At 31.9% G+C, this 24,064-nt stretch overlaps 1 protein-coding gene across 1 annotated transcript; it reads right to left on the bottom strand.

Moving 5' to 3' along the window:
- Window positions 1-3,776: 3,776 nt before the first annotated feature.
- On the bottom strand, window positions 3,777-15,111 carry LOC143256838 (tRNA (guanine(37)-N(1))-methyltransferase-like). Its single transcript, XM_076514585.1, is given in 5 exon segments — window positions 3,777-4,696; window positions 4,698-4,931; window positions 4,933-5,486; window positions 5,489-5,854; window positions 14,531-15,111. Coding segments are annotated over 4 exon segments (1,401 nt in total). The 5' UTR covers window positions 5,790-5,854; window positions 14,531-15,111; the 3' UTR covers window positions 3,777-4,384.
- Between the last annotated feature and the right edge of the window lie 8,953 nt (window positions 15,112-24,064).

Genomic DNA, 24,064 nt, shown 5'->3' with positions numbered 1-24,064 from the left:
TGTTACACCTCTTTCTCCTCCACCCAGTTAGGGTAAAAGATAGAGTAAAAGATGTGTGGATCATAAAGTTGACTGTACAACAGTAATCCATGCTTGGTCGTTTTCCAATAAAGTTTTTCAATTTTTTTCATTTTTATTAATTTTTCATAAATGGGAGTATCCATGAAAAAGATGCTACATTTCAGTGCCCATTGACCCCCATCCATCATGACTCCTATGAGGGGACACACTACAATGCCAAACAAGGACACTGCAGCAACACCAGAGTTTCATGAGTGCCATACCCAAACACCATTATCAGACACAATGCCCACAACACCCACTGAGAACATCCAACACTGGCACTTGGTTGACCTTAGCCCAAGTGGACCAGCCAATTACCCATCTACAGAAATTCAAGGCCAAAGTCGTGTGTTGGAGTTGGACCCATCAACCACCAGGAGCCACTCCTCCCCTTCACAGGTCACCATGCACGGCAAAGACGTGGGTGAACGCTTAGATCCCAAAATAGGTCCTGAAAGTACAGAACCATTTCTGGGAGGTCCCCTTCACCACATACAGAAATTCACCTCGAGAGGTAGAACTAGTTTAACCAATCAATGAGGTTAGGTAATTATAAAGTGAACATTATAGATCTAAATTCATAGGATTAGAGAAAAAACGTTTGAGAATCAAGCGTTACATGAACAAGATTAGCTGGCTACAGAAGACGATGAAAAAGGTTTCGAAGTGACACTACTAGACAAGCCTTAATCAGTAATGAAGGAGAACAGAGATTAAGCTGGCACTACAATAGTAACAGAAATGTTATTCAAGTTATTTGAAGACAACTCTAGTAAAAATGTTTTGGACAATAAGTCAAAGTGTGCATTAGATAGTGAAGTATGCAAGTGAATTACCACATCTTCAGTTCTTGACAAAAAATTCTAGTGATTAGAAACTGATCATGATGTATCGGGTCAATGACGATAAAGTAGACGAAATCATGATAGGATATACTGTTGAGTTGACCAAATATGAAGTATTCATATTTGTATTTGATTACTGATCTTTAGTTTTCAATCCACCCTGATATTTACCAAAGAAATCATCATTGATGAAGTTGTGCAGTTAACTCAAAGCTTTACTAAAGTAGACTACTTCAAAATAAAGCAGTAACAGAAACTATTAGACTTTAAAAAGCACAGCTAAGAGACATTTACATAACACACAAACACTTCACAAAACAAAGGAAACTTAAACACTTGAGCTACCCCATATTTAGAAAATAGTAACATACCCCAATTAGATATTTTGAAAGACTAGCAGATGAATATGACTTTAAAATATGAAATATGACATTATTTCTCTAGACATTACTATTCTCTTACAGATGTTTTGCATAAAATATTCCACACTTTTTATATTTATTTACATTTGTTTCTTTTTTGTTCAGCCATAAATAAATATATTGTAAATTCACATAGATGTGTACATGCATGGGTTATCAACATCAATTATGAAATTTAAATACATTGTTGAATGTTGATTTAAATACTAAAACCCTCTTTACATCTTGTGTACCTGAAAATGTTGCACCTGTATTGAAAATGTTGTACCTGTTATGAAAATACTGTTCAACACAATGGTCTGTGACTATTCAGAATCTATACTAAAAACATGCCTTTTGCATTTGTGGGCACACAAGTTAAAAATACTGACCCTTCTGTTCCAATTCAGTTGAAGACTGGTAATTTGCAGAAACAGATAGTGCCCTACAGAGTTGACATATGGTATTTGATAAATGTATGTCATCACACTAAAATATATATATATTTACTTTAGTGACTGCATAAGACTGGGAACTTTATTATCATTCTGCTAGAAACAGTACATAACATATTGCAAAATATTTCCAAGGAATGTATGATGGCTACAGGTTACAGTTAATCTCAAGTTATAAAGGTAAGTTATTTACTGGAGAATTGAGAAAACTATTAAGGTAAGTATTGAATACTATTAGGGTAATATAGTGATACCAGTATACCATGATGAAATACCATCTTCAGGACTGAATACCAATATCCCATCAAGACAAAGCATATAGTCATTGTATTCAACATATCAGTTCCTGTGAAAAATTAAAGTAAAAAACCCATGCTATACTACCTACAGACATTCCTCATGGACAAGTGCTCAGATGGGCTCTTAAATGTTGCAAAATTTTGATGTACCTTATTAGTCACTGAAAAAGGATTGGGGGAGGATAATGACCTCAGAACATTAAAAAACAACACTGAACACCATGCAACAATCAACAACTAAGGCCATGACACAAAATGCTTCCTATGATGGTGCCAGGAGCAGCAATACATGCGTAATATAAGCCATATAAAGAATGAGTGACATAAAGTTTGTCAATATTAGTTTTCAAATATTTTACAAAATATTACATATTGCATTTGAATACTTGTACTATGTTACTGATAATGACAAAATGAACTTTTCTCTAAAAACTGATGTTATGCAACAAATGTTTCTTTTGAATTGTCACAGAATGTACATTTTTGTTAGATTACTATCCATGTAAGTACTCCAATAAAACCGTCTAGTTCAACATGCATCTTTTGATAATTTACTTTTATCACAAGTAGGCTAAAGATAAATTTACATTAGTACATGTATCAGTCCTTTTTAATGCTGTATGTCATATACATCTCTATCATCCAAACTAAATTTTAGGAAAATATTTCAAGTTACAATACTATTTTATCATGTTTTTCACAATAATGTAATGAACATTACGAATGAAAGAAAACAATGGCTCTAAGATTGCGACTTGAACCAAAGAACCTTTTGCACACAAAAAAATATTATTCTACAAGTTATTTGGTAGTCAAACAAAAGCCATTTTCAGCCTATCATTACATTATCCATCATGTAACTATAACATTTCTTTTATCCCTGTTATTAAAAACAAATACATAAACAACATTATTAGAAAGGATAAAACTATCCAATAAAAATACAATAGATATTATATTCTTCACCATGCAAATAAAGTTTTTAATATTGTCTTGTTTGATGTTTTGCATGCAATAAAATGTGGTGCAAAAAATGATTATTAAAAAAAACTATTTTATTCTAGCATATACATGGTGAGCCAAAAGTAGGTGGACAGCATTTGGAATAGGTTTATGTATCGGTTATATTAATGCAATTGTATATTATAACTATGTGGCAACTATATTATTTGTGTTATAAAATTACAATTTTATAATTACATTTGTTTTAATTTAATCTGTTTTCTTTTTTTTTAGATTATTAATAGAACCCATAATGTCAAATACTTTAAATACAGATAAAAGAATATGGGTGTTAAAAGAATATTGGAAATCTCAAAATACTGAAACCACAAGGAGAAAGTGGGTTGAAACATTTGATACTCCAGCTCCAAAAAGACAAACCATTTACAGTATCCATGACAAATTCGACGCCACTGGCTCAATCCTTAATGCTGCTAAAACTGGTCGACCCAAAACAGCCTGTACAGAGAATAATAAGCAACGTGTTGCCGATGCATTTGTTCAAAGTCCAAACAAATCCACCAGAAGAGCTTCTATGGAATTGAACATACCACAAACCTCTATTAGGCGAATCATAATGCAAATTGGGTTGAAACCCTATCGACCACAACTAATTCATGGCTTATTGGAGGATGATCCAGACAGGCGACTGCAATTTAGTGAAATTATGCTGAACAAGATTGAAGAAAACCCAGGAATTTTAGATAACATTGTGTGGAATGATGAAGCTTCTTTTAAATTATCCGGTCATGTCAATAGACATAATTGTGTTTACTGGTATAGTGAGAACATGCATTTAACATTAGAACAACAGCTAAATCAACCTGGTGTCAATGCTTGGGGTGGTATTTCAAGTTCTGGTGTTTATGGATCATTTTCTTTGGACGGAACAATTACAGGAGATAAGTATCTCGAAATTCTAAGGAATCAAGTTGTTCCCCAGTTACAGCAACAACCTAATTTACATGACTTTTATTTTCAACAAGATGGGGCCATAAGAGATGCATTTCAAGAAATTAATGCCCAGAGTGACTTGTGCAAAAATGGTTGTCGAAGCGTAAGAGGTAGACTTCAAAGCTGTGTAAATCAAGAAGGAAAACAATTTGAGCATTTGCGTTAATAAATAACATTTTATTTTCATTAATATAATTGTCTTATTACATATAGTTGTACGTATACGTGATCTCTAAATAAATGTTTTTTTACTGTCCACCTACTTTTGGCTCACCCTGTATAATTCAGTAGCTATACATATATGTACACACATCCCAAGCAATACACAGCAACATTAGCTATAGCAATTAAATTATTTTTTCTTTCTAATTTAATCGTAACCTCTTAGATGAAGGTTCTATGTTCGATTCACAATTCTTCTTGAACAAGACTTCCCTGGGCATAGTGAATGTTACTCTCATCATCTCTTTATTTGGGGCTACACTTCTTACATGTAGTACTTCCATCTGAGAATCACCAGTTAAAGAACATTCTAACACCTGCTCAACCATACATACAACAGCTTCATTTAAAGTTGCTTCCTTGGTAAAGCAGTAACAGTGTATTATAGGCAAGATAGCACTCCCTCTAATATCTGCATCTTCATCCTCAAATAACCCTTTGAAGACATCTAAAAAAGTCAACAGCTAAAGCAGGCAAGTTCATAACAACATGGAAATTTCTAGGAATTTTAGACAAACAATCTTTCCACTGTTCAGTCATATGAGGTTTAATTACTGTTCTAACAAATTCTCGTCCATCTAGATTGTATGCATGCAATAAATGTCCAACTTTATTCAACTTGGAATTATGGCATAACCACTGAAATGAATGTGGATTCAAATCATTTGCGAGAACAGTACACTTCTTTTTTTGCTGCTGGAATTGCAAAAGGTCCAACTCCTGCAAACATATCATAAAATGTATCACCACATTTTAACTTCTCGACAATCCGGGCATGCTCAGTACATAAACGTGGATTCCAATAAACTTCGGAGAAATCAAATTCAAATGTACTTCCATTCTCTTTTACTTTAACCTTCATACTATTCTCTCCAGCCAAAAGTTCCATCTTGAAGTTTCTGTAAGTTGAATCAATGATGTTTACTTTATTGACTACTGTTGTGACACCTTTTATTTTATCTAAAAGTACCTGAGCAATCAACTCCTTGTACTCATTCAAATGTTCTCTAAGATTAAGATGTAAAACATGACCAATAAGACTATATCCTGAAACACCAGGTAAGTTAGAAGGTAATACAGATTTTAGAATTGACTCTGCTTTCCAATTGTCATAATTTAATTCCAATTTCTTCCATTTCAATGATTGTTCTGTGACACCAATATCAGCCAATGTCTGTTTCTTAATTTCAGTCAGTACATCATAACACTTAAATTTCAATGGGTTTAATATAACATGTTTTTGGCTTCAACTACTTGCAAGGGTTTGAAATTTTCTAACTTGAGTAAATAACATTTCAGGATTTTTAAAGTATCTGCTGTGGAAGATGAATTAATTTCAAAATATGGAACAAAAACTGTCTTTTTGAAAGCATTCCTGTCAAGTACTTTCATTCCTTGAACAGAGGTAGGTGGATCAAGGCAAGTTGAACTGTCTGAAGTTATCTCCATTTTTCTCAAGTATATTTCAAGTGCAACTAAAATATTTGTTTTTTCAAGAAAGAAAGAGAACACTTTCTTCAAAGCATGATAAGGTTTGCAAATTACCATCCTAGTCTTAAAAAATCAAGCATATCTTAAATGCTTTGCTTCTAATATCTGAATGATGGCAGAACCTAAAAGAACCCACAAAAACAGAAAAAGATTTCAATTTATCTTAAAAATAAATAAAGAAGGTTATTTGTAACAATACATAACATAAATTATACAAAAATATTTGGCTTAAAGATGCAACAGATTTTATAATAAAAACTGAATTATCAACTGTATACAAGTAAAATAAAATCCAAGCATATTTACACTTTAATATCTTACACAAAGTAATATATATACAAGTAATTTAAGGTAAAAACAAACCTATTGGTGTACCTACACTCTCCCACACAATATACTGCATACAATAAAACATTAAAATATTTACAAGACTTCTGTTAAATTAACTGCATTGATTAAATTTGAAGGCAACCTATTCCACAGACCAAACATCCCATTAAAACAGCAAATGCCTTAGCTGAAAATGACTCCTACTCTGTCAAACTTGAAACTTATTTCTCCCAGTCATGCCACTCGCATCAATAAAAATGAAAAACTAAAAAAAAAAAAAAAAAAGACACATGAACATTATCAATTCTATTTACAATATTAAACATCTCAATCAGACCTTCTCATAACTTCTTTTTTCAAGAGAAAATAAATTTGGATCTTAACCTATCACCATACAAGAATATTTCTATTCCAGTCACCATTATAGTAATCCTCCTCCGAATTTTTTACAACAGCTCAATCTCTTCCCGCTTTACAATTGTGTTCAATATTACTGCAGATACAGCCTAAAATCTTACTTGCCCTACTACTAGCAATAGCACACTGCTTGGATGGCATAAGAGACTGAACAACCACTACACCAAGATTCCTTTCCACACTGTTCAGGTTACTCCCATCTAAATTATATTTATAATTCAAATAATGATAACCCACATGTATAACTTGCATATATTATAATTAAAACCCATCTGTCATTTATTTACCCAAGTCATTAAATTATCTAAATCCATTTGTAAAGCAGCAACATCCTCTTCACAGTCAGTAACACACAAGACTTTAATATTATCAGCAAATTTAAGTAATTTATTTACCACTCTGTTATCTATGTCATTGATGTAAATTAAAAAGAGCAAAGGGTTTATGAATGGATCTTGGGGTACCTCACTTGTGACATCGATCCAGTTTGACTGAGCTCCATTATGCCACTCTTCTAAAGAATTAGCTGGCTCATCTCCCACACCCATAAATACTTTTTTTACAAGCCTTTTACACAATTCCTTGTCTAATGTTTTCTGAAAATTCAGATATACCAAATATACACCCTTATCTACATAAGCAATAACCTTTTATAAGATTATCAAAAATTTTTTAAAAATGATTTTCTCTTAGGAAAACAATGCTGACTCTCAAATAAGATTCTAAGCTTTGCTAAATAACTTTGTAAAGCATCTTTTACCAGATTTTCTAAACCTTTTCCACAACTGATAAAAGACTAATAAGCTTATGATTACCGGCACAATTTTTGTCACCTCCCTTGAAAATAAGTAACACTAACCACATTCCAATTTTCTGGCTCCTCCTCACCATTCAAGGACTTGCAACAACAACCAGAAAATAAGTAGCAAATTGCTCACATATCCAGTTCTTAACCTCCATCAAAACCTTTGGAGCAATACTATCTGGCCCAGGAGTCTTACTGTCTCAAAGCTTCCAAGTTATTTAAAATAAACTCTGAATTAATGCAATTATCTTGTTTGAAGCTGTTTCCATACATCAACTGTTCAAGATGAGAAATAATACTTAAATTTTCCGAGTAAAACTGAAAGAAGTACAGTTCAATAATTTAGCCATTTCATAACCATCAGACACAAGCCTTCCTTTATCATCCCCAATAAGTCCTTATCCCATCCTAATATTTTGTATACCATTAATGTATCTAAAGAAATCCTTACTGTTAAAGTTTACATTTTTAGCTAACTGTTTCCATACATTCTTTTTAATGTCTTAATTTCCTGTTTAACCAACCTTCTAAATGTCATGTCATACCAGACAATTTAAATATCTTAAATTTGTAAGCCTTTTCTTTAATTTTATCCTTTATACCCTTTGTGAACCAGTCTGGTTTTTTACTTGATTTTCCAAGGACTATGTTTCCCTTTAATATTTAAAAATTTTCCACATTGATCAATGCTTCCAAATAAATAAGCTTCCCAATTCACAAACAAATAATTCCTATTGTATCCCTTTAAAATTAGCTATTGCATGCAAAATTGAAATTTCTGTTCAATGTGACACAATTTTAACTCCACCCTAAAGTTTTAGATTATAATTAAATAAAACTCCAATAACACAAATTAATTAATCTTACCTAAAAATTTACAAATAACAAATAAAACGATACCAAAGTGACAAAAGCTCATTAATGCCATAATGATTAGTCCTCCATCTAGTAAACCAAACAACCAAAACTTATCTTCACAGCCATATTCCTATCAAATAAATTTACTTTTACTAAAAATCTAGTCAAGGTTTAGGCTTCCAAAGATTAATACATTACTCTTAAGATTCATATTTAGTTAATTTTACTCAAAAATTGATCCTTTCTAAAAACAACTAAGCTGTTGAAAGAACCAAGTTCAGAAATTCATAGAAACAATCATTACTACAAAAAAAGCAAAAAATATATAAAATGTAACAGATGAAATAGACACCATTAGTTGAAGATTCAACAAAATGTGCCCATCACTAATATTTCAATATATCTTAATTTTGATAAAGACCTTCACTAAGTGATAACTACATTATAGTTATATTAAACTGGAATATTGGAGGTTAAGACTGATAGATGGTGTATACCCACCTCAATGTGGGTCCTATTTCCACAGTCACCTCCAAAACCTAGGATACATTTTATAATCCCATGTTGTAGCTTTTACTATAGGATCTTTTTTTTTAAATATGCAGTATATTTTGTTTAATTTTAATGTGTTTCATTTATGGATTAAAAATTTATGGTTATAATATAATTAATCAGAGGTTGGGATTTGCCATTTTTAATGCAGCCATTCCTCATGATTTTGTTTACTTATTTGGCTTCATTTGAATGTAATTATTTAATTGCACCTACAATACAAATATCCAACACTGGAGCACAAATCATAAGGTGGGTCATTATGTAATGTGCCTTGATTTTTAAATGTGTGCCCCAGTGTTAGATGCTTGTACTATGGCTGTGAGTTGTTTTTTTCAATTCTTGAATTTACATTTAATTAGATTTCATCTAAGGTTTGGCTATGCTGTATAAGATTCATGCTGTCCTTCCTGTTGATGTATTCTCTTTTTATCATTTTTAGCTTTTCTAAATAATATATATCACCTAATGGTGTATTAGACAATTACTTTTTGTTTTGCATGTAGTTTCGAAGAAAGTGATTGAGGCATCGTGTACAGTGTTATATCTGAAAACATTTAAACAAAGGGAGTGGTTGATATTAGATACATTTGAAAAGTACATTATAAATTGCTAAGCATTGGGCTAGTGTCATTGGCTTCTTCTTCTTGTGGTATTGAAAAGTTATGTATGCTACAGTTTTCTTTTTTTGGATTTTGAGGTACTGTTTAGTGTGAAGAAACTCATTCTGTGTTTTGAATTTGTTCAAAAGTGTTTTGTTTCAGTGGGATTTGTAAAATTATAGCAGTAATATGCAAGGTAAGTGATATCTTTTTATGTATGCTTTTAAGATCACTTTAAGAGTACTTGATGCTTACAACTAGTGTCAGTGTTTTCAGTTAGTAAGATTTACCATATTTTGTATTTTACTTCCATTAACAATATTGAGTAGAATATTTAAATACATGTAGTTTTTTATTCATAGTTTGGATGTAATTATTTAATTTCACTAAAACTTATTCAATGTACGTAAATCGTTGCTGACTATGTCGCATCTTCCATTGCACTGTTCAAGCTTCATGAAAGATAATAGTCTTAACTAGTGATATATTAAATTGGAACTATAATTTAGCCTAGCAAGCTGGGTAATTATATTGCTGCAAATATTATAAAATGTAATAGCAAAGGATGTCTCACATGCCCTACTCTTAAATACTTTTCACCCTGTTACTTACACTAATTCCCTTTGTAAATAAAAAATTATTTACTTATTAACGTGTACTAAATGTAATATGGAATATGTGGGTCAAACTTCAAACCCATTACATATACATATAAATTTACATAGATTTCAAGTTTAAAACAATTTAATGAATTCTACAGGATTGAAACATTTCAGAATTCATCCTTTAACCTCTGTTAAGATAACTTTATTAATAAAAATAAGAAAACTAGTGGTATAGAATTAATAAAGTAAAATGGGTTAACTTTTCAGAATTGTGTAGTTATTTAGATAATAGTTTTATACTGGCATTAGTGTATGTAAACTATTGTTTAAAAGATTTATGAATGTAATCTTCCCAAAATAAAAGTATTAATTAATGTAATAATTAAATAGAAGTTTTGAAATGATCACGCAAAATACTTACTAATAGACATTATAAAATATCAATTACAGGTTAATGTTTCAAGTTTTGAAAAAGAGAAAAAGAAAGTAAAACCTTCATATGTGATAATTAATTTTAGACAAAATATTCAATGATTTACAGATTTCTAAAATTATTCATCAATCTATAAAAAATATTTTTCCTTGTAAAAACTTAAGATCCACTGTCAGTTATAAATATGTAGTTCAAACTGGTCCATTGATACATGTTTTTCAGCTGGTTTAAATGTAGATGATGTTAATAAGTTACCTGATGAATGTGAAAATAGTTTACTTGTTGATAATTTTCATAAACATACTATTACTGGTAATTTAAATATCATAAAAGACAAAATATTGCATGAAATAATCAAAAAAGGAGCTAAATACAGAATAGTAACAAAATGTTATAAAAATAATACTCTTAAAATCTCTTGAACAAATATTGAATACATTTTAAAATTTAAGTACAACTTATCCACCGAGATAGTTTTTAGAATGGAAATTATACATACTTAAAAAACAAAAAAATTTTACCACATACATTTTAAACAATACCACACAGATTTATCATTTAATCAGCTAATAAATAAGATTAAAGAAGTGCAAGAAAAATATGTTATAGTTCCTACTGATAAAGCTAACTGGTACATTGTTATAATTTGCAAAAAAAATTTATGAATAAAATATGGCAAAAGTAATTAATAATTGACAAATGTTTAAACTTGTCAACCAATCCAAAGATACAGTAATTAATAAATTCATTAAAGCCTATCATAAACTTCCTTCTAAACACAATTCTTGTGTAGATTTGCAATTTCTTTATGCTATTCCAGAATTAAAGAAATCTCCAACTGAACTTAAGATTTATTTCCCAAACAACCAGCTATATTATTAAATAACTCACTTAATATTTTACTTGGTAAAATAAAAAATGTAAGTATTAACAATAAAAGACATACATTTTGGATTATAAGAAATAACCAACCTATTTTAGAATGTCTAAGAAAGTGTGAGCAGGTAAACAGTATTCAAACATTTGATTTTACAACATTATATACCACAATACCATTAATAGATTTAATCTTTGTTTCAAATTCATTAACAGAACATTATTGTTACCCTTTTATAGAAGTGGAAAAAAAAGAAAATAATAGTTCCAAAAACGTAAAACATATTAAGTCTATGTATATATAATAATGATACATTTTTCAGTAAATAGGTTTTTAAACAAGTGATAGGTGCTCAAATGGAAGGTAACTATTCAACTTGTACAGCAAATTTATATTTATACTATTATGAAAATATATTTATTGAAGACTATGCAAATACAGGTATTTTTACTTTAACTTACAGATATATTGATGATTTAATTAGCATAAATAATTCTGAAATGTATAATGTTATTTAAACCATTTATCCACAGAATTAGAAATCGAAGTATTTTCAATTTCTAATACAGATACATATTATTTAGATTTAGAAATTAAAGTAATTGATAAAAAGGAAATCAATTTAAATATTTTTTGGCAAAAGAAAAGATTTTGAATTTCCAATTTATGGTTTAACCATCTATTATAAATATATAACTTTGCAGTTATTCAGATATTGTAATTTATTACAAATTTTACAATATTTTATTAACAATGTTGATATACTAACACAAAATTTATAGTTAATGGGTTTAATAAAGAAATTTAGATAAAATTATTTTATTCTGTATTAAATACAAAAATGTATTAAATAAATACAAAGAAAGTAAAATCAGAGAAATTTTACTAAAAATAACTAATAATTATTTTTAGTTAAAAATAAGAACTTTATGCTGATGTACACCTTGAGGCACACATAAAAGCATGGTAGTCAGAATCAACTATCATTTTACTGATGTCGTGTTAATTGCCTCTACCATACTGGGGGCAGGAATGCTTACTTCAAGAGGTAAGTTTTATCTTACTCATTCCCAAATGGAGTATTTTATTTTCCTTATTATTTTTTATTTTATTTTCATTTTATCATTACTTTTTTTTCAGCTTTTTATGTTTATCTTATTCTCATTTTAACTTGGGAGAGCAGTCACCTTCCCACAACTGTCTTCAGGCAGTGAAGGGTGATACAGATGTGGAACAATGTGGGCTTGATCACCCACATCTCTTGCTCTCCTAATTTCTAATCTTCTTATATGAGACTAGTGAATTGGAAGTTAAGACTCATAGATGGTGTATCACCACCACAATGGGGCTCCTACTTCCTCAGATACCTCCAAACCCTAGGATACATTTTATAATCCCATGTTGAAGCTTGTGCCCTAGGATCTTTTTAAAAATATATAAACTTTTTTTAGTATGAAACAACTTTGCTACATGTATGTTCTGACAGGTATTCCCATGAATGATGACATGCTTAAAACAGTTAATAAATTTGTGTTACTTCTACATGTGCAGTTACTGACAAAAGTGTTACCACCTGGGTAAGTGTCAAATTCAGCTAAGGAATTAACTTGATTAACTTATGTCGCAAATTACCTAAAAGTGTCAATTACATCAGTTGGTTAAAGTCATGTATGATATCTGATTAAAAAGAACACTAGTGTGTGTGTGTGTGTGTACACCACTTTCATCAGGCACAGTTATCTAGAATTGGTATCCATTGAGAGACAATGCAGTAAGTTACTACAAAGCAAGTACAGTACAGAACTATGCCCGATACCTTTCTTTTCTAAAAGGAGTGGAAATAACCATGCCAGTTGCTGAGATAACATACCACAACAGCTCTGGAGAAAACTCCATATCAATAGTAGGTGAAAACCAAAGGTACAGGAAATTGTCCAGTGATGTGAACATAGGTGTAATACACATCATTCTATCAGATCTCTAAAGCACCAGTGACAAAAAAAATACAATGATTTTATGAAACTAGGGAGAGGAAAAACACACATACAAAAAAAGTACAGTCAAACTCAACCAAAGAAAAATGTATGTAAAATGGACAAGTTGATGAATTTAATTTGTTAAAGTAAAAGTGAGAAAAGTCTTAAGAGGAGGAAATCTGCTACAATAAAAATAAGCAACAGTGCCTTCCCCAAACTCGAGCAGTCCGAGCAAGTCAGCATAAAACAGGGGTACTGAACTATGCTGTCAAAATGTTAGCTACATTAAAAGCTCTATTCATCTGGAGTTTATGAATATATCTATTTCTATAATGATTTTTAATATCCAATGCACTTAGACATCTTAATTTAGGAATATTTGAAATATTGTGTGGTATATATGAAACCAATCAAATGTGGTCATTTATATACTTTAAATATTTCTGTTGTACAATAAATTATATGTAATAGAAATCAGAAACTGAATTTATTATGGGTAAAAAACAGTGTTGCACAGCAACAAAATCAAATTGGGAGTAATTACTAAGAAATGTATAAAAATGTAACCATGTTTTCAATATTACAAGAATGAAAATATTCAACAAATTATAATTAAATAAGGCTTTAAAAAGGTGTTACTAGGTACATTTTTATTACATAAAAGATACAGAAATGCTAAAAAATAAATGTTGCATCGATGAGGTATTAAAATAATACCCCAGTTCTAGTCTAACAACTTGACATTTTTCTTTGCCTTAAGAAACATGAGAAAACATGAAGATAAATATATCAAAATAGCTAACTCTATGGTTCTCTTCATTTCAATATCACCATGTAAAAATTATTCATATAAGTGCTTGGATAATTAGACCTCATGCTTTTCAAGATTATGATACTGCAAATATCTTTTCACATAAATCTTCATACACATATTCAACTTATCTTTTGTTACAATCTTATGCTATTACTGCACTTCTTATTACTAACAGACGTAGCTACAATAAATTGTTCGACATAAATACTTAAAAGAATGGGGTACAAGACTATAAAAGATGATTGAAATATTTTATTACCCATCATTCTCTAGCACCTGAAATTTACTTATGTAATGATTACCAAAAGAATGCATGGAATGCAATGGAGCATATTATGTTTATCAAATGAAAAACTCTTTGGTCAACCTTTAACCTGCCCCTTCAAAAGTACTGATGAATGTTCGTGTTCTTTGAGTTTTCATTTTATTGTTCACAACTTGTCCAATTATTAATTTTATTTTTTTATCAAAGAGGAACCAACATGGATTAGAATTAAAAATTAACCTATAATTAACATAGCTAACTCACCACTCTTACTTATAAGTTATAATAACTAGGCAGAACATACAGGAGGACAACACAAATTCATTTCCATACAAACACACAATCTGAAAAGCACCAGTCTTAATGAAATGCACCTGTCTAGGGAAGGTTTTTTATTTCTGACGTTTCGAGCATCTGCATTGTTAGAGTAGCAGTTAGTACAAACAATCATCAGGGTCACCTAAAGATCTGTGCCAGCAGCTCAAGACGTTGTCCAAAAACTACCTAGACAAATGCAGTACATTCATGATATCTTTCAAATTCAAATACAAAAACACAGTAATGCACAGTGTACATACTTGACAACAAAAATACTTTATGTTGTATTATAGCTTATAAGGTTATATAATTCGTTCTAAAGACAAACGTTTTAAGAAATTTGATTTATATATTCTTTAAAGCCTGCACAATGTTTTCCATATGTGAAATAAACTCCAATCAAAGTTTAAACTGAATTAGATAAAACAGATCTAGTAATGCTAAACCTAAAACTAGGAGTTAAGCTTATGGGAGACGAATTATATTCATTGTGCAACATTGTGTATTATAATTAATTTTACAAAACGAAAAGTACTACAGTAAGTTACAAATAACAATAATTTAGCCGTCCCTAATTTAGCAGTGCAAGACTAGAGGGAAGGCAGCTTGTCATCACCACCCACCGCCAACTCTTGGGCTACTCTTTTACTAACAAATAGTGGGACTGAACGTCACTATATAACGCCCCCACGGCTGGGAGGGCGAGCATGTTTGATGCAACCGGGATTCGGATTACGAGTCGAACGCCTTTACACGCTTGGTCATGCCGGGGTCCGCAGAGCTTTCTCGCTCCCTGTTAAGTGTATTGTACCTATATCAATTTAAAATTAACTCGCTTATTATAAACTCTTGATAACACCTCAAGGAAATTCAGACCGGAAAGAAGACTCAATATTGTTTGTAAGTTTGTAAAACTTTTGTACATAGTTCATTATTTGTAATAACAATTATTGTACCATATTATTGTTTATTTACTAAAATATATTTATATTAAAAAGAAACTGTGTGTATCAATCTTGTTGGCACGTATCATAAATTGGATACATATCGACACTTATTTAACATCTAAAACTGAACTACAATTTAATTCAGTTTTAGGTCATTTGAAACCGTAATAGATAATACTTTCCCAGAATAATATTTTTCATCAGCGACTGTTCACATTTTTCAATCTGTCCTTGTGACCAAAAAGTTGACATGTAGCTACAATAACCGCAGCTGCTGATACAAGATCTATGCTAGCTAAATCACACCTAGATGAGATATGATGGGGTGGGAATGGGTTTTGTGTCTCTGCTTATTCATTTTCAGAACTTAAAATAATTCTGTTAAACTTGCAGTGAAATGTTTCTGGTAGTCTAAATATCGTATATGTAAGGGGTACAACTCATTGGTAGAGTGTTTGCGTTGCAGGTGAAAGGCCTTGGGTTCGATTTTTAGTACCTCCCCACATCATTCTTTTTTCATTGTTTTGCTGTATATGCATATAAGGAATACTAATAATTTAGTTACGAATTTCAAAAGCAAATTTTGAAGAGATACGACAAGAATTATCTGTTGTGAATTAGTCAGCTAAATTATTCAGAGTCACCGATTAGATGTGGAAAATCTTTAAAGATGAATATTTAGATATTCAAAATCATGTTCCTTATAGAAAGAAAATGGTTATACAAATGAAAAATTTTCTCAACCCAAATGAAAACTAAATTGGTTCACAAAGAGTATAAGAAATAAAATTAAAGAAAACCACAATAAATGTAAGAAATTTAAATTGAGTGGTATGATAGGAGATTTAGAAAATTCTTAAATATCAAAAAGTTGGTGAAACAGGAAATTAGGATATCAAGAAGGTTGGACATGAGGAGAGGTTGGCTGAAAATTTAAAAAATAAAATAAGAATTTCTTTAAAATACGTTAAGGGTAAACAAAATGTTAGGATGGGAATAGGACCCTTGTGGGATGATCTGTTGATTATGGGATGGATGAGTTATTTAATTTTGCCTTTTATTCGGTTTTTACTTACTGAGATTTAAGCAGTATTCCATGTCATGGGGCCTGGCATGGCCAAGCGTGTTAAGGCGTGCGACTCGTAATCTGAGGGTCGCGGGTTCGCATCCCCTTCGCGTCAAACATGCTCGCCCTTTCAGCCGTGGGGGTGTATAATGTGACGGTCAATCCCACTATTCGTTGGTAAAAGAGTAGCCCAAGAGTTGGCGGTGGGTGGTGATGAATAGCTGCCTTCCCTCTAGTCTTACACTGCTAAATTAGGGACGGCTAGCACAGATAGCTCTCGAGTAGCTTTGTGCGAAATTCAAAAAACAAACAAACAATCCATGTCATGAACAGTTTATAGATGGAAACGAGATCGAACAAGAAGACTATATTAATTCTGAGTTGATTAAAGGAGTTTAAAGAATGATATGCTTTTGGTCCAGATAATATTTCTCCAAGAGTTTTGAAGAAGGTTAAATACTGAACATATGAACCACTTCCTACTGTTTTTTGTAAATCCCTCAACAGTGAGAAGGTGCCAGAGGATTGGAAATTGGCTAATGCTACTCCTCTTTTTCGAGGGAAATGATAAAAATGCCCCAGTAATCACAGGCCTATTAGTTTTACAGTAGTTGTGAGAAACTATTTGGAAAATCTGATAAAATACCTTACAAAGTCATTTAATAAAATTTAGATTATTATATAATCAACATTGTTTCACCAAGGAAGAAATCTTGTCCTACAAGTCTTTTAACAATATTTGAAAAGGTAACTGCTATGTTGATGAGAGTAAGAGTGAACATTTGGTGTATCTGGATTTTTTCAGAAAACATTTGACAAGATACCACATAAAGGACTTGTGAAAATATGTATAGGTGTGGGAGATGAGTTAGCTGGAAGAAGAGTGGTTAGATGGAAGAAAGCAAATGGTTGTTACAAATGGAGCTCAATCAAACTGGATTAATGTAAGAAGTTTGGTATTCTTATTCTTTTCGATTAACATCAGTGATATAGATGAAAGAATGATCAATAAATTACTTAAATGATATTAAGGTATTGGGTGTTGTTAGTTGGGATGTGGATGCTGCTGATTTACAAAAGGATTTAGATCATTTTGTAAATTGGACAAATAAATAGCAAAAAGATTTGGATCATAATAAATGCAAGATAATGCATATGGGTTATCATAGTTTACATTATAAGTATAATTTGGATGGGAATGACTTAAACTGTTGTGAAAGAAAAATGTCTTGGTGTAACAGTTGCTCAGTCTCTTAAGCCATCCAAGCAGTGTGTTGTTGCTAGTGGTATGACAAAAATGATTTTAGGTTGTATCTACAGAAATATTTCCATCATGTTGTCAGTAGATGGCGTGAAAATTTTTAATATGTAAACTGGTGATCTTTTAATAAAAGATTAACATTGTGAGGACTCTTTGGCTGAGTTTACCAATAAAGTAATTATATTGAAGAGCACAGAAAGATTACAGCATAAATGATTCATAACAATTATGTAAATAAACCTGTGATGAGTTATCGCTTCTAGAAGTAACTGAATTTAACACTTGCGCTGCACAAACTATCTAATTATAACACTTGCATTAAACTTAAACTGAAACAGTGTTGTATATCTAACACTGCATCAAAACCAATGAAAATATTGGGTACATTAAGCTTTCTTTTAATATGACAAGTAAGCATTCTCAATGTGTTTCATTTTCTGGAGAAAACTTTATTCGTTTACGAATAATTTGTTCAGTCACGTTGAATAAACTCTTTAATTACATTATTGAAAACATCGGGTAATACTCTAATTTTCTCTAATGTATTATAATTTTTTCTGTTAGCTTCGTCTTTCCACTTAGCTAATGTTGTGCTAGTTAATGAATATTTTAGTTTCCAAACCTAAAAATCTTATCTTACCAACATGAATGAAAACACTGGACACATCATATCTTCCTATGGTGTGTAGTAAACGTCCTCTTCATACATTATCAACTTAACATTTGAATCAAATTCTTAGTTTGCCATTGATTTATTATTTATTTTTGACAGTTATATTCTAGATATGTGTGCAAGTCCCCTGGTGAGTAAGTGGAAGATTTACATTTCTAAACTCTGGGGTTTGTTTTCTAATGTTAAACATGTTGCTCAGTGCGTAGTTTTGGGATAATGAAAATTACAAATCATGTATGCGATACAGTTATCTGTACTGTACTTTTTTTAAAATTTCGCGCAAAATTACATGAGTGCTATTTGCACTGGCCGTCACTAATTTACCAGTGTAAGAAGGCAGTAAAGGCAGCTAGGCATCACCACTCACCGTCAACTCTTAGACTACTCTTTTACCAAAGAATAGTGAGATTGATCGTTACATTATAATACCCCTACGACTAAGATGGCGAGTATGTTTGGTGTAAGGAAGATTCGAACCCGCGACTTTCCAAGTAGGAGTTGAGTGCCTTAACCACCTGGCCTATCTGTACTGTAATTGAATAATTAAAATACATTACCTTATGTACATACTACTATGAAATACCACGTAACACTTTGGAAATGAGAAATGCCACTTTCTTTTAGTCATCGTTTTTTTAATCAACTGATGATGTTAACTGTTGAACAATCAGCCAAAAGTGGGCGATCCATGTTGGCAGCCAGACACATAATTGTCAACTCTCGCGTATTTTGAACATAGATCAGTGCTCTTACTCACAATTGCTAAAATCACAGGATTATCAGTGATTAATTAATTTTTTTCATCATACGTAATTCTATTTGCAAAACTGTTAGAACGATCCTAGTTCTGTGTTCAAATAGGGCAGCGACGATAGGACAAGTCTAAAATAGATTAGCTGCCTCGAATGTGTATCGCGTCGAGTGATTGGTTCTTTGTTTTTCTGGTACCCATGCATCATGCCCGAATCGTCGAGTAATAATTATTTTTGATACACAGCATGTAACTGTTCAGCTAGCTGCAAGTACAAATAACTATTTGATGTTGAAAAGACACTTAACTGAAATTGTCACAAGGATTTTGAGAAAACAAACTTGTCATCACGATCAGCATTGAAAGCATTTGCGAGTTAAAATATTATCAGCAACAAGGTAAATAAAACTTTGAAATACAAAACTCGTGGTCGTCGTTACGTAGATCTAGTTATAAAATAAAAACCCTACAAACCGAGTGCTTATAGACCAAGATAAAAGTTGGAAAATATGTATCCTTATATACATATAAATGTATTACTTGGTTATCGAATCTTTTAAACTTTGTATTATGAATGAAACGTTGAGTTACGAAACTATCATTAGTTTGTCTGAGTATTATCAAACTGCAGTATATAGAAGTATATTTAGCTGCAGAATTCTAATTTGATTATAACCTCTAGGTTATTGACAGCATTAAACCTAAAATAATATTAATATTTAATAACGACACAAATCTCAAAAATTATAAAATCAGGGAAACGCTTATGATTACTGCGTACAGATGGCAATAGAGAAAAGAAATTTGACAAAAAGGCCGGAAAGATTGTTTGTTTGTTTGTTTTTTGAATTTCGCACAAAGCTACTCGAGGGCTATCTGTGCTAGCCGTCCCTAATTTTGCAATGTAAGACTAGAGGGAAGGAAGCTAGTCATCACCACCCACCGCCAACTCTTGGGCTACTCTTTTACCAACGAATAGTGGGATTGGCCGTCACATTATAACGCCTCCACGGCTGAAAAGGCGAGCATGTTTGGCGCGAAGGGGATGCGAACCCGCAACCCTTGGATTACGAGTCGCACGCCTTAACGCGCTTGGCCATGCCGGGCCGTGGCAGGAAAGAATAACATTTTCAAATTTTCACAATTCAAACCGACAGGCATGCAATTGTTTTTTAGTAGAGTCAACAGATACCTTTAAAATAATTAGTTTATTTCCATCTATAGATAGTAAGAAATTAAACGAAGTAACGTTGCTAAATTATATTTATAAAGTTTCATTTGATTATGTTGAATGTTCACGCAAAGAAAGATAAACGATGTCCATTTCTACTAGCCGTCCCTAATTTTGAAGTGGAGAAAATCACTCAGTAAACTGTTGGACAACTGTAATCGAGAAGTGGGATTTGACTGTTACTCTTATTATGCAACCGTAACCTCAAAGTGTGGAGTGCGATTTTTTTGTAACAGGACTTGAACCATAGAACTCGGATCCACAGCCCATTAAGCCAAAAACATTAAGACGTGCTAACCCATTTATATAAAGATAATAAGATCCTAATTAAAATTAGGAATTTATAAACTTTGATGTTTCACATGTTGTTGTTTTTAACATAAGAAAGGTTACTTTATTGAAAGTAGAAACACATTTGTGTGACCAAATCATGCTCTTCAAATAGTTTTTGTATTTGATTTGTACATATTATAGAAAGAAAATATAGTTTGTCTAATGCGCAGTTTGAAACAAAAGGAAAAAATAAGCTATTCTGAGCTATGAAAGCTATTTTCTATCATTTGTTTGTTTTCTTAAAAACGTATTCCTTTATCCATGAAGTCAACTTATTTGTTCTGAAAAAACACGCTCGTAGTTTAAATAAAATCAAAACAAATTATACAAGAATGTAAAATAAACTAATGAAAAATAAGTGCCATGTGTTTCGTTTACAAGTCCTTTGTCCTATTTGAAGCAAACTAGCTATTCCGTTTTTCAATTCTCGGACCAGCCCGTAATTTAATATATGTTAAGTTCTAAAATCTTTCTATATGCCATAGGCTCTTTTCAAAGAAACTTTTCGTAACATTTGTTTTTTATTTTATTTTGTTCAGTTTTTACTTTGTAAGACTCTCTTCATAGAAAACGCTCTCAATTTGGATTTACCCTGTGAATAACTTATAATCATACAATCTCTTTCTCATAGGTGTGGGGAAATAAGTTTAAAATGCATGCTGATAAGCATTTAAAAAGGGCCCCTTAACACCACACCTCTAACCCTTGTAAGAAAGTGAAGTTTTAGGAGAAGAATTTCCGGTCTAGATAAAAGGGGAACTATAAATGGGGGTTAGTCAGTTCAGGTGTCTTGACAATTTTCCCAGACCTCTTTTCACATGATAAATTGATTAGGGAAATGACCTTTTCTACATGAATTTTCTCCCAAAATGCTGGCTGAGAAAAAATAAAAAGCAGATAGGAAGTGTATTGCACTAGATTCAAACAAGTAATTCTAGGATCAGGTGTTATTTCAACTTTAGCCACTTGAGATGACAAGGAAAGGGAAGTCTGAAATCAAGGTCAAAACTTATCTTTCTCTCATTTTAGCGGAAATGTACTGACATTTCTATACCGGAAGAGGAACCACAAGGGCAGGTTCGTTTAAACAGCGTGTAAGTTTAATGGGTGCAGTGAACCATAGTCTTAACTTTTTGAAAGCAGACAGCCAACAAAATATGCTCTTTGAGGTGGTTCTAATATATCGTGGACATCCACATTGACCAAGTGTTTTTTAATATATATTTAAGGTCTGATTAAATCAGTCTTACGTTTGCTGAAAAGATAGTAAGTACAAATCTATTATAATGTCGAGCAAATACATGAGATATTAAATTAATAGGCAAATTAATTAACTGTTAAGATATTACAGTCTATAAATACGGCAAAGTGGAAGAACAGTGTTATGTCGGCTATCGGTTTGGTTTGTTTTGAAATTTCCGCAAAGCTACACGATGGCTATCTGTGCTGGCCGTCTCTACTTTAGCAGTGTAAGACTAGAGGGAATGCAACTAGTCATCACCACCCACCGCCAGCTCTTCGACTACTCTTTTACCAAGGAATAGTGGGATTAACAGTCACATTATAACAACCCCACGGCTGAAAGGGAGAGCCGTTTAGTGTGACGGGGATTTGAACCCGTGACCCTCAGATTACAAGTTGAGTGCCTTAACCACCTGGCCATGCCGGGCCGCAGCTACTGGTCAGCAAAATGCCTAACTTCTCTGTATCAAACATATACTCTCCAGTGGCACACCATTATGTTTTCAGATTTACAACGCCAGAAAGCGAGTTTGGACGCCTGTGGTGGACAGAGCACACATAGCCTATTGCGAAGCTTAGTTACAAACATATTTTAATATATGTCATGACGAGCCCTGGTATTGGTCGAAAGATCTCGTCGCCACCAAATATCATACATTTTGCGTCGTTAACGTATTTTACATATTTCTCTACAATCAGTTGTACGTTTTTATACTAACCATGAATACACGGTTGCAGCTAAGTCAAGTTCTCAAACAGATACCGAAAAGCAGATATTTCAACCATCTTTCTTGTTGCATCTTTACTAATCACCATAACGGTTCTTGTAATAAGATATTTTCAATTGCAAAATTATTTTATTTAAACTGGTTATATATTTATTGTTATTTATAGTGTTTTAAAGTGTTATTGTTCATAAGAAGTTTTGTTTTGTAGAATGCAGGCTGCTATTTCTATATCAAATGGGTTTGCTCGTTTTTTATCACGTCGTTCTGAATTGTTTTGTGACCGCATAAAACGTTTTAAGAAATCATTTCTTACAGAAAAAAATGCATTTAGACAAACCATATTTCGTTGCATTTTTATAAAACACACTTAGAAATTTTAGTACAAAGAGAATTTACAGCGTAAACATAATTAACATGAGATATATTTTTATTAATTAGAACTTTTTATGTTCTTCGTACCCTATTTTCGGCTAAAATAGAAGTAACAATCAAGCTGTTCCAGGGTTTGTTCCAGTGTTAGCTCCTCATCTTACGAGAGTTATGAGGTTTATGTTTAAATATAATAAGTAATTTTAGTGCGCTTACATCCTAAATATTTAGCGTTGCATCCTGACGAGATTTAACGCTACGTATGTTACTAGTAATTCAAAATATGCATGATATATTAATTTTAATATGCGATTTTGTATGTTTTCAATTCACACTTTAAGAAATACGTCAGCAACAGTCTTAGTTTTAGCCTTTTATCTTATGCACTGGAATGACTAGACCATTAAAATGTATACACTTTGTATGTTTTTGGAAAGTAATTTGACATACATTCCATCAGTTTCACATAAAGTATATTTTCCACTCCTTTGCAAATTAGTTTCATCGTATTATGAGGCAGAAAATGTATATAAAATACGCATATAGAGTGTACGGGTATTTGGCTCAAAATTTATTTTGTGCGTTTCTGATGTTACTTGTTTCACAGGAGTTGTATTAGTATAACGTTTAAAGGCAGAATATAAAATTTTCAAGAAACCAGGTGCTTCACGAAATATAGATTCCGTGGAGTTGGTTTCATTATAGTTTTTGGTGGTACATACAAAAATATCATGTCACGGAACGTTTGCAGTGTGCTACACCATGGCTGTGGTCAGATGACCCTGGACTTAAATTAGGCGTCAGCGAGAACAACCGTCTGGCCCTCACCTGTTGTATTGTGAGGGAGCAATCAACATTTTAGCCTAAAACAGACAGGTC

Source organism: Tachypleus tridentatus, chromosome 7 (assembly GCF_004210375.1).
Source record: "Tachypleus tridentatus isolate NWPU-2018 chromosome 7, ASM421037v1, whole genome shotgun sequence".
Lineage (NCBI taxonomy): Eukaryota > Metazoa > Arthropoda > Merostomata > Xiphosura > Limulidae > Tachypleus > Tachypleus tridentatus.
Note: the sequence above shows the minus strand (reverse complement) of the source record. Positions and strands in the feature narration are given on the sequence as shown.